The 13,472-nt window shown below is 48.2% G+C and overlaps 1 protein-coding gene across 1 annotated transcript; it reads left to right on the top strand.

The window, feature by feature from the left end:
- Window positions 1–4,401: 4,401 nt before the first annotated feature.
- On the top strand, window positions 4,402–12,605 carry LOC118094355 (glucose-6-phosphatase catalytic subunit 1-like). The gene is made up of 5 exons (XM_035134657.3): window positions 4,402–4,653; window positions 7,040–7,149; window positions 7,248–7,353; window positions 9,891–10,006; window positions 11,658–12,605. Exons 1-5 carry the CDS (start codon window positions 4,436–4,438, stop codon window positions 12,167–12,169), a joined length of 1,062 nt encoding a protein of 353 aa, XP_034990548.2. The 5' UTR covers window positions 4,402–4,435; the 3' UTR covers window positions 12,170–12,605.
- Window positions 12,606–13,472: the final 867 nt, after the last annotated feature.

The following is a 13,472-nucleotide window of genomic DNA, read 5'->3' on the forward strand; positions in this document are numbered from 1 at the left end:
CACTTCCCATTAGGTGGGTCAGTAACTTGCTGCCGGTTGATATGTAAAAGGCTACTCAACGCACAACAGGTATTTAAAAATAAGGTGGCAGGGAGAGAGGGACAACAGAAAACACTGGAATGCAATTATTTAGCTGTGGTGTTTTCTGGATTAACCATAATAACTGAGTGAACACAGCATTGCAATTCCAGAAAATAGCCCTATCCTTGCATCAATTTATCTAGCCCCTTTTTAAAGCTGTTCAAACTGGTGACCATGGCTACATCTTTTGGTAGCATGATCAAGGTGCTGTCTGACTACAGTCATACCTCGGTTTAAGTACACCTCGGTTTGAGTATTTTCAGTTTAAGTACTCCACGGACCCGTCTGGAACGGCTTAATCCACTTTCCATTACTTTCAATGGGAAAGTTCGTTTCAGGTTAAGTACGCTTCAGGTTAAGTACAGACTTCCGGAACCAATTACACTCATACCTCGGGTTAAGTACGCTTCAGGTTGCGTACTCCGCGGACCCGTCTGGAACAGATTAATCCACTTTCCATTACTTTCAATGGGAAAGTTCGCTTCAGGTTAAGTATGCTTCAGTTTAAGTACTCCGCAGACTCGTCTGGAACAGATTAATCCACTTTCCATTACTTTCAGTGGGAAAGTTCGCTTCAGGTTAAGTATGCTTCAGGTTAAGTACAGACTTCCACAACCAATTGTGTTTGTAAACCGAGGTACCACTGTATAACTGCTTTTTAAAAGAATGCTTTTAATCCTTTTTGGGGAAGAAAGAAGCCACTGATCTAGCTTTCTACTCCTGGTCCAGCTAAGGCCTTTTTCTGTTGAAAATTCACAGTACTGTACAACCACAAAGCGAGGGTTTGCCTGGGAGTCCTATTTAATCTTCAGGTGGAGGGGGGGGGGCTGTCAGAGGAGAGAGATCTTGCTCACACAAGCTTCCACACTAGAGGTCACAGCCCTCTTGCAAAGCAGAACACTCTGTTCTCTGTCTGGAAGCACAGGCAGGGGTGAGCTCAAACTCTGACCCCTCTCATTTATCTGCCTTCTCTTCCTGCCTGCCACCTTTCCCAGGAGTTCCAACCTTGACCCCAGCATGCCTATCTGCCAGCTATTGAGCTGTTTTCGCACCACATGGGATTTCTGGGATGCCCACATCCTCAAATCCTGCCCCCTGCTTCTTCCAGGACACTTTGGGCTGCCTGTAACAAACCTCCACCGCCAGCTGATTTCTTTCTCCACGTGGGCCCTTTAATACAGTAGTTTGCTTTCCTTTATCCCATAATTTGGGAGGCTGCACTTTGGATCTCGTTCACTCGGAAGCTGCGTGCCTTTCTGCTAGGTGTTCCTCAAACTCCATGTATGCAAGAACGTGCCCTTTGAGTCTTGATTAATTAATCAATTGCCCTGGAAAGATTACTTATCAGCCCTTACTCTTCAGTTTCTGGGCTGGGACAAAAATATATGTATGCTGTGGTGCCTTAGAGATATTGCTGCAAGTTGATATGGGGGAAAGACAGTCAGTGCAGAGTTGTCCAGTGGATCCAACTCTGATCCAATGGATACAGTAATCTGATTCAGCTTCTTTGGTTCCCATGTAAAGGTAAAGGTAAAGGGACCCCTGACCATTAAGTCCAGTCGTGACCGACTCTGGGGTTGCGCGCTCATCTCGCATTATTGGCCGAGGGAGCCGGCGTATAGCTTTCCAGGTCGTGGCCAGCATGACAAAGCCACTTCTGGCGAACCAGAGCAGCACACACGGAAACGCCGTTTACCTTCCCGCTGTAGAGGTTCCTATTTATCTACTTGCACTTTGACGTGCTTTCGAACTGCTAGGTTGGCAGGAGCTGGGACCGAGCAACGGGAGCTCACCCCGTCACAGGGATTCAAACCGCTGACCTTCTGATCAGCAAGCCCTAGACTCTGTGGTTTAACCCACAGCGTCACCTGGGTCCCTTGGTTCCCATGTACCCTGTGATTAAAAAAACAACAACCAACTTCCACCTGAAACAGAGCTAAATTCAGCATGATTCATGAACGATATAAATTCAGCCCTTGTGGTTCTGCAAGCTTACTTGGCATAATTTATTATGCTTCCTCTAGAGCAGGGGTTCCCAACAAAATTTTCTCGAGGACCCCTCATCGAGCCGCTATTGTGACAAGGACCCCCATTAATTCCTAATCCTAAAATTAAAAAGTGAGAGCCAAATTAAGAGTCTTTTTATATTTTATATTTATACGGTTTTTTACAGTTATTCCTCTTCATCTGTAGGCCTTTGTCGTTTTAACGAACCACTTTTTAACCAACGGCCCATTTTTAACTACGCAAACTGTAGCTTCCGCGAAAAACAACGCTTTGTTTACAAACACTACTGTTTTGCAAAGAGGCAGCGCGCGCCAGGGAGGAGGGAGGGGAATGGAGAAGACAGGGTACCTGCGCAGTAGCGCACAAATGAAGCCGACGTGCGCAAAGCATCTTGGGGAGGTGAGCGTTAGTAGAATGCGCGCGCTGCCTCTTTGCAAAACAGTAGTGTTTGTAGAGCGCCACCTAACGGCATACAGCAGAACTACTGCCTCTATCTAATTCTAGTTTTGCGCTAGACTCTGCTCATGCAGGAAGCGGCCAAAACAAAAAAATCTGTTATCATACGAAATATATTTAATATATTTTTTATTCTAATAGCATCTTGCGGACCCCTCTGGCATAGCTCGCGGACCCCTGGGGGTCCCCGGACCACCTGTTGGGAACCACTGCTCAAGAGGAGGAGTGGTGCAAGACACACTATGCAGAAGTATGTCTTGACTGAAGCCTTGGTCACTACAAAGAATGCCCCCCCACACACACACCACGGGCTTCCGAGATCTCACCTTGTATCTCCACATGCTTCGAAGTTGGCCCTGTGCACAACTTTAATGGCTCAACACTTACTTTTTCATAAAATGAAAGCAGTGTATCCTCCCAAACTTCTACGGGAAAATTTGGAAACGCCTCATTGCCGCTCTTCCCTTACAAGGTTTCCTGCTTCATCCCATCATAACATTGCTGAAGGGTCTGCCCTACCGCCTGGTAGTCCCATTTCTTTCTTTCTCCATCTATAAGTAAAGAAAGAGGCCTGGGTAAACAGATGAAGCGGACTCCCTGCTTGAAAAGGGGAGCTCACTTTTTTTTTTTTGCAGTTTGGAAGGGGAGAGAGCTGTGAACAGCAGCAAAATTCTGCCCATCTTATGAGTGACCACTATGGTGGAGAAGGTGGAGTCTATAGGGAGAGAAGTTACCTCATTGTTTGGATGCTGGGCAGCAATAGCAACCATGGGCTCCTTGCTCTTGTGCTCAACATGCATTCAGGGCAAGCACACACACACACACACCCATCCAAAATGAGGGAAGTACGATAGAGAAAGCATCGCCCTCACTCCGAATCATCTTTATTTACTCTTACTCCGAATCATCTTTATTTACTCTCACTCTGAACTATCTTTGCCACAGTGTCAAATCTTGGTCTTGTAACATTATCAATGTGAGCAGCTGGGATAATGTTATGATGAAAAGCCACCGTTGGAAAACAACGATCGCACAGAAGCAGCTAAACAGGCACAAACAGTAAGCTCTCAAGTGTCTTCTGAGGAAAATTTCAACCCCTGCAAAGCCCACCTTTGTGCCAAAAAATGCCCACCTGGTTTTTAAATTGTTATTCATCATCATCTCCTGTAGGTAGCTGGTGGCTTAGAGCAGGCATTCCCACACTGTGGCCCTCCAGATGTTTTGGCCTATAACTCCCATGATCCTTAGCTAACAGGACCAGTGGTCAGGGATGATGGGATTGTAGTCCAAAACATCTGGAGGGCCGAAGTTTGGGGATGCCTGGCTTAGAGTGACCAGTGGTGGCCAAACTCAGCCCTCCAGCTGTTTTTGGGACTACAATTCCCATCATCCCTGACCACTCGTTCTGTTAGCTAGGGATGATGGGAGTTGTAGTCCAAAAACAGCTGGAGGGCAGAGTTTGGCCATCACTGGCTTAGACCCATGCACTGCACTCTATGGCAGTTAAGGTGATTTGTCATCTCTCGCTGTCTTGCTAATTTCCCCAGAAAGAGACATTATCATTTTTAACTGCCACAGCTTTCCCCCCGAAGTCCTGTGAATTGTAATTCAGTGAGCACGCTGATAATACTATTAAATAAAACTTGGGTTCCATAGGAGAGAGGAAATGACATTTAAATAGTTCTGAGTGAGTGGTGCAGCAATGCCCTCTAAAACAGGAGGCACTGACTCGTGCAAACACACACTTTGCTTCATGTTGCAGCCTCTGTCAATATTTTTTTGGAGAGGGGAGGCAGTTAAGGATCAAAGATCAGGGGTTTCGGATACAATAAAGGCTCAGTGGCTAGGAAAACGAGCAAGAGCTAAGGTGGGAGAAGGCAATCCCTGCACCATGGACCTTCTGCACAGCGCAGGGATCCAGGCCACCAGCTACCTCCAGGAGAACTTCATGGACTACCAGGACTGGTTTGTCTTCATCTCCACAGTCGCTGACCTCAAAACTACTTTCTTTGTCTTCTTCCCCATCTGGTTCCAGCTGAAGGAGGCAGTGGGAATCCGACTCATCTGGGTGGCTGTGATCGGCGATTGGTTGAACCTTGTTTTCAAGTGGTGAGCGCGGAGTCTTAGAATCCTGATCACCCTATCTGGGCGTCAGGAACAAGTTCTCCTCTCGGTCATATTGCCCAGACAGTGGCTCCCCTTCCCATTCCCCATTTCCTGTAGTCCCAGTGCTTAACCTGGGGCAGGGCAATTTAGGTTTGGTCTAAACATAATGTCAAAGCTTGGCTTGATGTTATAAAAAGAACCCTGTGGAGCTCCCATTGTCCAGATTTTGATGCCGTTTTGCATGGCCAGGGCAAACCATAGTTTGCTGGTTCAGATGTGATGGCAAACTATGGTTTGACCCAAACTAAGGAGGAGCTAATTAAGCTGAGCTTGTGTGGAGAGGGAAGGGGCAGGAGCAAGCATGCAGGTCTCTCTCCAGGCCCGTTCTTGTAGTGCTAAACCACAGCTTTGCATTTCATATGAATCCTCTCACAGAGAATGCCTTTGAGTGCTTGCAGAATGAATTCCCTGCATTGCTGACCACCCACAGCCATCCCCTGGGGTGTGAGGAGCCATGGAGGAGATGGTCAAATCCTAAAGAGAATTAGGAGGAGCTCGGGGAGTTGGAGCTGGACAACCCCCGGGGTGTGGAAGGTAGATTTGGGATCCCAAAAAGTGTCTGAGGCTGAGGAGCAGTCGCTTGTGTGGAGAGCTAGATCCAGAGGAACTGGAGTCAAGCAGTTTGGCAAAGGAGTGTTCTGAAACTGAGAGTAAATTGGGCGCTCAGTTGCTTCCGACAAAACCTCCATCTCCAAGGACACAGAGACGCTGGCATGGGTGTGAACACAGACCTCGCAAACTCAACCCACTCAGTGCCCATTTGCTTGGCCATTCCTAGGACTCCGACTGCTTGCTTCACTAATGCTGTGCCCTTCCTGCTATTCAAAAGATGCAGGGGGCATGCCGCTTGTTGGATCAACATGTCAACGTATTAGCTTGGCTTTAGCCAGCTATCTAGAGCTCTTATGTACTTGCTGCACCTTATAAGCTGCCCCTTGCCTAGTTACCGATCCGATTTAAAGTTTTAAAAGCTCCGTTGGAAACTGGACTGGGAGTTTGAATTCTCCATCCGGCAGCAAGAGCCAGGGCAGTTGTGGGGTAATCAAGCTTTCTTTTTTGGAAAGGAAGCACTCCTCGGTTCAGTTGCTTGAGTAATATGGAATAATTTATTTGTTCTGTAGGTGCTTTTCCATGGCATGCTCTGGACATTGTGTCAGGAAGTAGACTGAATTATCTTTGGCACTTTCAAACACTGTGATTCTCCACTTCCAGAATTTGCCCTAAAAAAGCAAACCATGGGATTGTGATTAATTTAAGAAGTAGCCAAATGTACATAATTTTATTTGGTTTTCCTCCTTTTTTCCCTCTCCCTCCCTCCCTATTTCTTCTTTTTTTTTGCAAAATTTAGCTTTATTTTGTAGAATTAAATGGAAATTGATTCATCATGGATTGGCGATTCAGATTTCTGATATTTGTTTGATTGTTTTTAAACACGGATAGGCTCCATTTCTATTAAAATACTATTCAAAGGGCTTACAAAGAATTTTAAAAACCATCTAAGAACAACAGAAAAGTAGCATAGGCAACTCATAATAAAGGTATTTTTAAAACTTAAAAGATCTCAGTAAATAAAATCAGGACTTAAAAACTATAGCAAGGAATTAAAAATGAAAGCAAGATGAATTAAATGTGAATGGCTATTAGAGGAAGATGGAGGGAGGAGAGGAAATGTGGCTGGGAGTACAGTATTACAAAATACTCACGCCATTTTTTTCCAGTTCCTGAAGCCTTTAACAGTAGGATTCCCTGGAAGTTTGCTATTAAGTTTGTTAGCATTCCTAACATGGAATGCTAGGTTTTTGTTTTTCTTCTGAGATGGATTTACTGAGGCAACTGGGGTAAAGGTAAAGGTAAAGGGACCCCTGAGCATTAGGTCCAGTCGTGACCGACCCTGGGGTTGCGTGCTCATCTCATATTATTGGCCGAGGAAGCCAGCGTACAGCTTCCAGGTCATGTGGCCAGCATGACAAAGCCGCTTCTGGCAAACCAGAGCAGCACATGGAAACACCGTTTACCTTCCTGCTATAGCGGTTCCTATTTATCTACTTGCATTTTGATGTGCTTTTGAACTGCTAAGTTGGCAGGAGCTGGGACCGAGCAACGGGAGCTCACCCCGTCACAGGGAATCGAACCGCTGACCTTCTGATCAGCAAGCCCTAGGTTCAGTGGTTTAACCCACAGCGCCACCTGGGTCCCTGGCTCCCCGTCGGGGAATCGAACCCCGGTCTCCCGCGTGACAGGCAGTGGCTATTTCTTGCCTCCTAGCCTCTCTTACATCTTCCGGTTTCTGGGGGCCCAACCACCACTCCTTAATCTTCCCTCCTTGCAGGATCCTGTTTGGACAGAGACCCTACTGGTGGGTACGCGAGACCGATTACTACGGCACCGCAACACCCCCTGTGATCCAGCAGTTTCCCAACACCTGCGAAACTGGCCCAGGTGAGGTTGAGCCTGCCCCCCCTCTTCTCCCTGTGCTTTCTTTAAGTCACTGTAAGACCTCCCCCCTTTCATTTACACTTGTGTCTCTCCCCATCCAGGCAGCCCCTCTGGTCACACCATGGGGTCTTCTGGGGTCTACTATGTCATGGTGACAGCCCTGCTGTCGCAATTCTTGCCGCTGCAGAAAGAGACCTTGGCTGCCAGGTGAGGCCCCTGCTCTCAACCTGCACCATCAGTATCAGTACAGTATTTGTATATCACTATATACATGCAGGTCTCAGAGGTTCAGAACAACTGGGACCTTACTTTTAGGAAGACAAGGTGGTGCTATCTCAACAGGTGACCAGCATACCTGCCAAGTTGCTGTCAGAGAAATAAGGGACCGGGCCGAAAGTAGCAGACCGGAAGTAGCACTGCCGCCATTTTGGAACTGGGCGGGGCCTACTCAGAAGTGACTTTTGATGCTGCTTTGCCCAGTTCCAAAATGGCTGCCGTGCCAGAAGTCGCACTGCAGCCATTTGGGAACTGGGCAGAGCAGCATCAAAAGTCGCTTCTGAGCATGCTCCGCCCAGTTCCAAAATGGCCACCGCACCAGAATAAACCGGAGGGGGGGAATCCATTTTTTCAGCTAGGAACAGCTGGAAAAACGGGGATTTCCCGGGGAAAACGGGAGACTTGGCAGCTATGGTGACCATCTCTGGACAACTTTGCTCCTCTGTCTCCATACCTCCAAGGAGACAGGAACTGCCGCCTCCGGGGTGTGATGACAATCTAGTGCAAATACTGTTAATGGATGGTTCCCTAGACCAGATGGATGGGAGGCTGCCTGCTTTTGATGGGTTGCGCTCCCTCTGAAGGAGTGGGTACAGAGTTTGGAGGTGGCTCTGGGCCCTTTGCTGTCCCTTGAGGCTCAGGTGGTCTTAGTGGCTCAGAGTGCCTTCCATCAGCTTCAGCTGGTGGCCCAGCTATGCCCCACCTGGACAGGGATAGCCTAACTTCTGGGGTCTATGCTCTCGTAATGTCAAGGTTAGATTACTGCAACACGTTATATGTAAGGCTGCCTCTGAAGACGTTCGGAAACTTCAGCCGGTGCAGAATTCAGCAGCCAGGTTGCTCATGGTTTGAGCATATTACACAGATCCTGGCCTGACTGTACTGGATGCCGATTAGTTTCAATTCAAAGTGCTGGTTTTGACCTATAAAGCCTTAAACGGTTCGGGACCACAATACCCAAGGACCGCCTCTCTCCATATGAACCTACCCAGACCCTGAGATCATAATCTTAGGCCCATGTACATGTGCCTCCTCCATGAGAGATCTAGAGAGTGGCAATACGAGAGCAGGGCCTTTTCAGTGGTAGCTCCCCATTCGTGGAGGCTCACCTGGCGCCTTCGTTACATATCTTTAGGAGCCAGGCCAAAACACCCCTTTATTCCCAATTGAGCAATCTATGGCCTTTTAAATGTGTTTATGGGAAGGAGTAGGGGAAAGGGGGGGGTTGTTGGTCTGTTATTGTTTATATTATGTGTTATGTGTTTTATATTGTATTTTTTTATGCTGTGAACCGCCCTGAGATCTGCGGATTAAGGGTGATATACAAAGTTAATCTATAATAACAATGTTAATAGCAATACAATATAGAAAAATGGAAAGATATAAAGGCTGTCAGTCTGCCACACGGTGAATTGGTCAGAGACCTGATAAGTTAGCATTTAAGATAATTGCAATTAAACATTACCTCGGCAAAGGGAGGGATGTTTATTTTGAATAGCCTCTACATTGCCTTTCTATGCAAAATCTTGCATCAACATGTCTTTGAATTTCAACTTGCTGAAATTCTGTAAAGTTTTGGAATATTGGGAATATTTATGATATTCCCCTCCTCCCAGGAGCCACAGCCAGCATGGGCAATGGTGAGGGATACTTTAGTCCAGCAGCATAGGGAGGAATAAGGTTCCCCATACCTGCTTTATGAAGGGTCTGTTGAGTAGATCATCTTGAAACCATCACATGGTAAATTCACACAAATTGTGGGATGCAGCCTTTGACTGCAGTGGTTGTGGGAGACATGTTCGTTGTCAGGGGCTAGACTGAGGAGGAACGGTGAGACCCCCCCCCTTCTCCTGAACCTTCCCGAGAACAGGAGGACAGTATAGATTTAGAACAGTGGTTTGCAGAAGGTCATAGTTCAGAGGCTGCAGAGGGGAGAAGCCAGGAAATATTGGGGGAGCAGCAGGAAGAAGCAGTACCAGGGGAGAGACAGCTGACAGACTCAGTGTTCTTGGAAAGCATTCCCCCCCCCTCCGGGGACCAGATGAGCATTGAGGTTAGCAGAACAAAAAGCTCAGAGGCAGAAAGCTCAGATTAGCCGGTGCAGGTGTTACGTAGAAGAGACCTAGGGGGTGGGACTTTACCTGGAGCAACTCCATTGTCTTCGGGAGACCGCATTCCTTCGTCTCTTTCTGTGACTATTGAACAAATTACTTGGTAAGAACTCCTGTTTTCTCTGCTTCTTGGCTGCCACTGTGGGAGGGACAGAATTCCCTGAAGCCTGACATTCGCTGGCTCTTGCCACTGGGCTGTGGCTACAGAACTGGCTTTCTCAAGCAAGGCAACTCTTTTCCTCGGGGGTGGGGGGGAGAGGGAGAGATTGTAGCTCTAGATCTCAAAGATTTAGATGGTGGCATGGTAAGATAATTCCTGCTTTTGCTCTGGTCTAAACAAGTCCCCCTCACTCCCAGGTGTCTGCGTGGTCTCCTCTGGGCGGGATTCTGGACTGTGCAGGTCTGCGTCTGCTTATCTAGAGTCTTCCTCGCTGCGCACTTCCCGCATCAAGTGATCTCAGGTGTGATCTTGGGTGAGTTTTTCCTAGGCTTTTAGCTGCACGACGAAATTTCTGTGCACCAGTGAAAGGCTTTTATTCACAAGAAACAGAAGACGGTTAGAAGGTGTGTACAGCTGGAGTCAAAGGATATGCATGTTGCTAACATTTGTCTTCAAACATTTGCCTTTAAAGGGACCCAGGTGGCGCTGTGGGCTAAACCACTGAGCCTAGGGCTTGCTGATCAGAAGGTCGGCGGTTCGAATCCCTGTGACGGGGTGAGCTCCCGTTGCTCGGTCCCAGCTCCTGCCAACCTAGCAGTTCGAAAGCACGTCAAAATGCAAGTAGATAAATAGGAACCGCTACAGCGGGAAGGTAAACGGCGTTTCCATGTGCTGCTCAGGTTTGCCAGAAGCGGCTTTGTCATGCTGGCCACATGACCTGGAAGCTGTACGCCGGCTCCCTCGGCCAATAATGCGAGATGAGCGCGCAACCCCAGAGTCGGTCACGACTGGACCTAATGGTCAGGGGTCCCTTTACCTTTACCTTTTAACATTTGTCTTGGGTGGTGGTGGTGGAAGGAGCCTAGATTGCCAGCTGTAGCAGTGTCAATTATATCATATTGGACTTATAAACCGGCTCTTTATAATGTTTATGTGATTTTATTGTTTGTTTGTTTTTACTTTGGCAGTAAATTGCTGATAAAGCAAGCCTAACTTTAGTGCGACGGAGTTGGATGTTCCAATATAAAGGGGGCACAGGTGGGCTATGCTGCCTTACGACAGGAGCTTGGGTTAAAACTCTCCCAACAAAATGAGTCTCTGAACAGTATGGCGATATTCTGGATAAAAGGATGGCTTATGTGGCAGCCTTGGTGGGCTCTGGCCCCAAGTTCATTGTCAGGGAACCTGGCTAGTGGCTGGGAAGAAAGGGACTTGGTAGAGGCTGGTCCATTTGGGGGATGGGGCATACTGCCCCACCCACCTCAGGCTGGCATCCGTCAGCTGCCACTGCCACCCCATCACCTTTCTTACTGCCAATCCTGGTGAAGGGGCAGCTTGTAGAAGTCATAGAGCTGTAGAATTGGAAGGGATCCCGAGAGTCATCTAGTCCAACCCCCTGCAACGCAGGAATCTTTCACCCAACGCGGGGCTTGAACCCACAATCCTGACATCAAGAGTCTCGTGCTCTACCAACTGAGCTATGAGGAATGTTAGCCAGGAGAAGGTTGGAGGCAAAACTAGAATTAGTAGGCTCAGTCTGCTGTTTGGGGCTCTGGCTACTGTTGGTCTTCCTGCCCTCAGTCCTACCAGTACGAGTGGGCACCAGTTACCACTGGTGCTGCTGCCCTGGGGTGTGTGAGAGAGGGGAGGGGAGGGAGAGAGAGGGGGAGGGAGGGAGAGAGAGAATATGATATGGGCAGGAGAGAAAAAGTAAAACGAGAGGAAGTGAAGTTCTGCTTTTCGATTTGTAGAGCGATAGGACCCTTGTGGGCACCTCATGTCCAGGTTCAAGGAGACACAGCAGTGCATTTGATAACCAATGCTTTGATGCACTAAATAGCCAACTGCTTATACTCCCAAACCCTCTCTCTCAGCCCTGTGTCAACGACACGGAAGGGAGAGGCGTTGGGGTGGATGCGTTTGTGGATATTCCGGCTAAACAGAACCGTTTCCCCACTCCCCAGGGATGCTGGTGGCAGTGTTCTTTGAGCAACACGTCCGCTCCATCTACGACGCCAGCCTGAGGAGATATGTGGGCACCACTCTCTTCCTCTTTGGCTTTGCCCTGGGCTTCTACCTGCTGCTCAAGATGCTGGGGGTGGACCTCCTGTGGACGCTGGAGAAGGCCCACGAGTGGTGCGAGCGGCCAGAGTGGGTCCATATCGACACGACGCCCTTTGCCAGCCTGCTTCGCAACCTGGGCATCCTGCTCGGCCTGGGGCTGGGCCTCAACTCTCCAATGTACGCGCAGAGCTGCAAAGGGGAGCAAAGGCAGCGGATGGCCTTCCGCCTCAGCTGCATCGTTTGCTCCCTGTCCGTCCTGCACCTGTTTGATTCCTTCCAACTGCCCACCGACAGGGAGATCGTGTTCTACACCCTCTCCTTCTGCAGGAATACCTGCGCTCACATCTGTGCTGTGGCGCTGATCCCCTACTGCATCTCCTGGCTCTTCCGGCAGGCAAAGAAAGACGCTTAGGGGGCAGAAAGTTTGGGACACAGCTACCTTGAACGTACGTGGTTCTCCTGTTCCAGTTCTTACAAGGGCCCTTGGGGCTCAGGGCTAAAGCTTTATAAAACCTAGGAACGTCGCCGACTCTTTTGTGGGAGATGGAACCGAGCTCCTCTGTACATCGATGAATACGAGCTCTCCCAGGTTAGCATCATGGAGCATTTTGACATCCAGGCAGGAACACCAGCAAGGACGGATACACAGAATGCTGCCTTACATCAAACCATGCCATTGGTCCGTCTAGACTGGCAGCAGATCTCCAGGATTACAGGCAAGGTTCTCTCCCAGCCCTACAGTGACAGGTGTAAATGTGTGTTGTGAAAAAAAAAAAAATCTGAGTCCAAACTTGAACAGAAAGATAGATGAAGTTCCTTTCCGTTTTGAAGCAAGCTGGGAGTATCTTGGGCAGGGGTCAGCAAACATTTTCAGCAGGGGGCCGGTCCACTGTCCCTCAGACCTTGTGGGGGGCTGGACTATATCTTGCAAAAAAATATATGAACAAATTCCTATGGCCCACAAATAACCCAGAGATGCATTTTAAATAAACAGACACATTCTACTCATGTAAAAACATGCTGATTCCCGGACCGTCCGCGGGCCGGATTTAGAAGGCGATTGGGCCGGATCCGGCCCCCGGGCCTTACCTAGTTTGCCTAGCCGTGATCTTGGGCATTCAATACAGCAGTAGTTTTTGCTGCAACTGATTCCTCCTTCTGCTCTCTGTTCTGGTACCTTCTCCTGGTTTGTTCCTGTCTCTCACTTTGGATGTCTACATGCTTCTCCTTATTTGTCTCTATTCCTCTACCAGCCGCAAGTCTCAGTCTTTCCTCTTTGTCTTCTCACTTCAGTCTTGGATATCTGCATTTTGCCCTCTGTCCAGATTTAGTCTTGTGGGTTTTGTGGATGATTATTCCTAATACGCCTACCATTGGCACAATATAGGTAGAAGACCCGAGTCTATCTGGTACAGGTGGGTGGGTGGCTTTCTTATGTTCAAAGATGTCTTTTACTAGCACTACGACCCTAAGCAAACTTTCCGGGAAACGAATCAGTGCACTGTCATACTGCTCAAGAGACAAAGTCACATATTCGACAACTTCTACATTAGCAAGAAAACTCTGGCGGACAGTAGTACGCTGTGCTTAATGCCCAAACATATCTGACTCCCTCGAACATGGCGGTTTCAATTTGTATGCTACTTTTTAAGAGTGGGGCAGTCCTTGGCGAGGCATACTCCTCCATAAGCACATTTTAAGATACAAACATTTAG

This window comes from Zootoca vivipara, chromosome 12 (assembly GCF_965207765.1).
Source record: "Zootoca vivipara chromosome 12, rZooViv2.hap1.1, whole genome shotgun sequence".
Taxonomy (NCBI): Eukaryota; Metazoa; Chordata; class Lepidosauria; order Squamata; family Lacertidae; genus Zootoca; species Zootoca vivipara.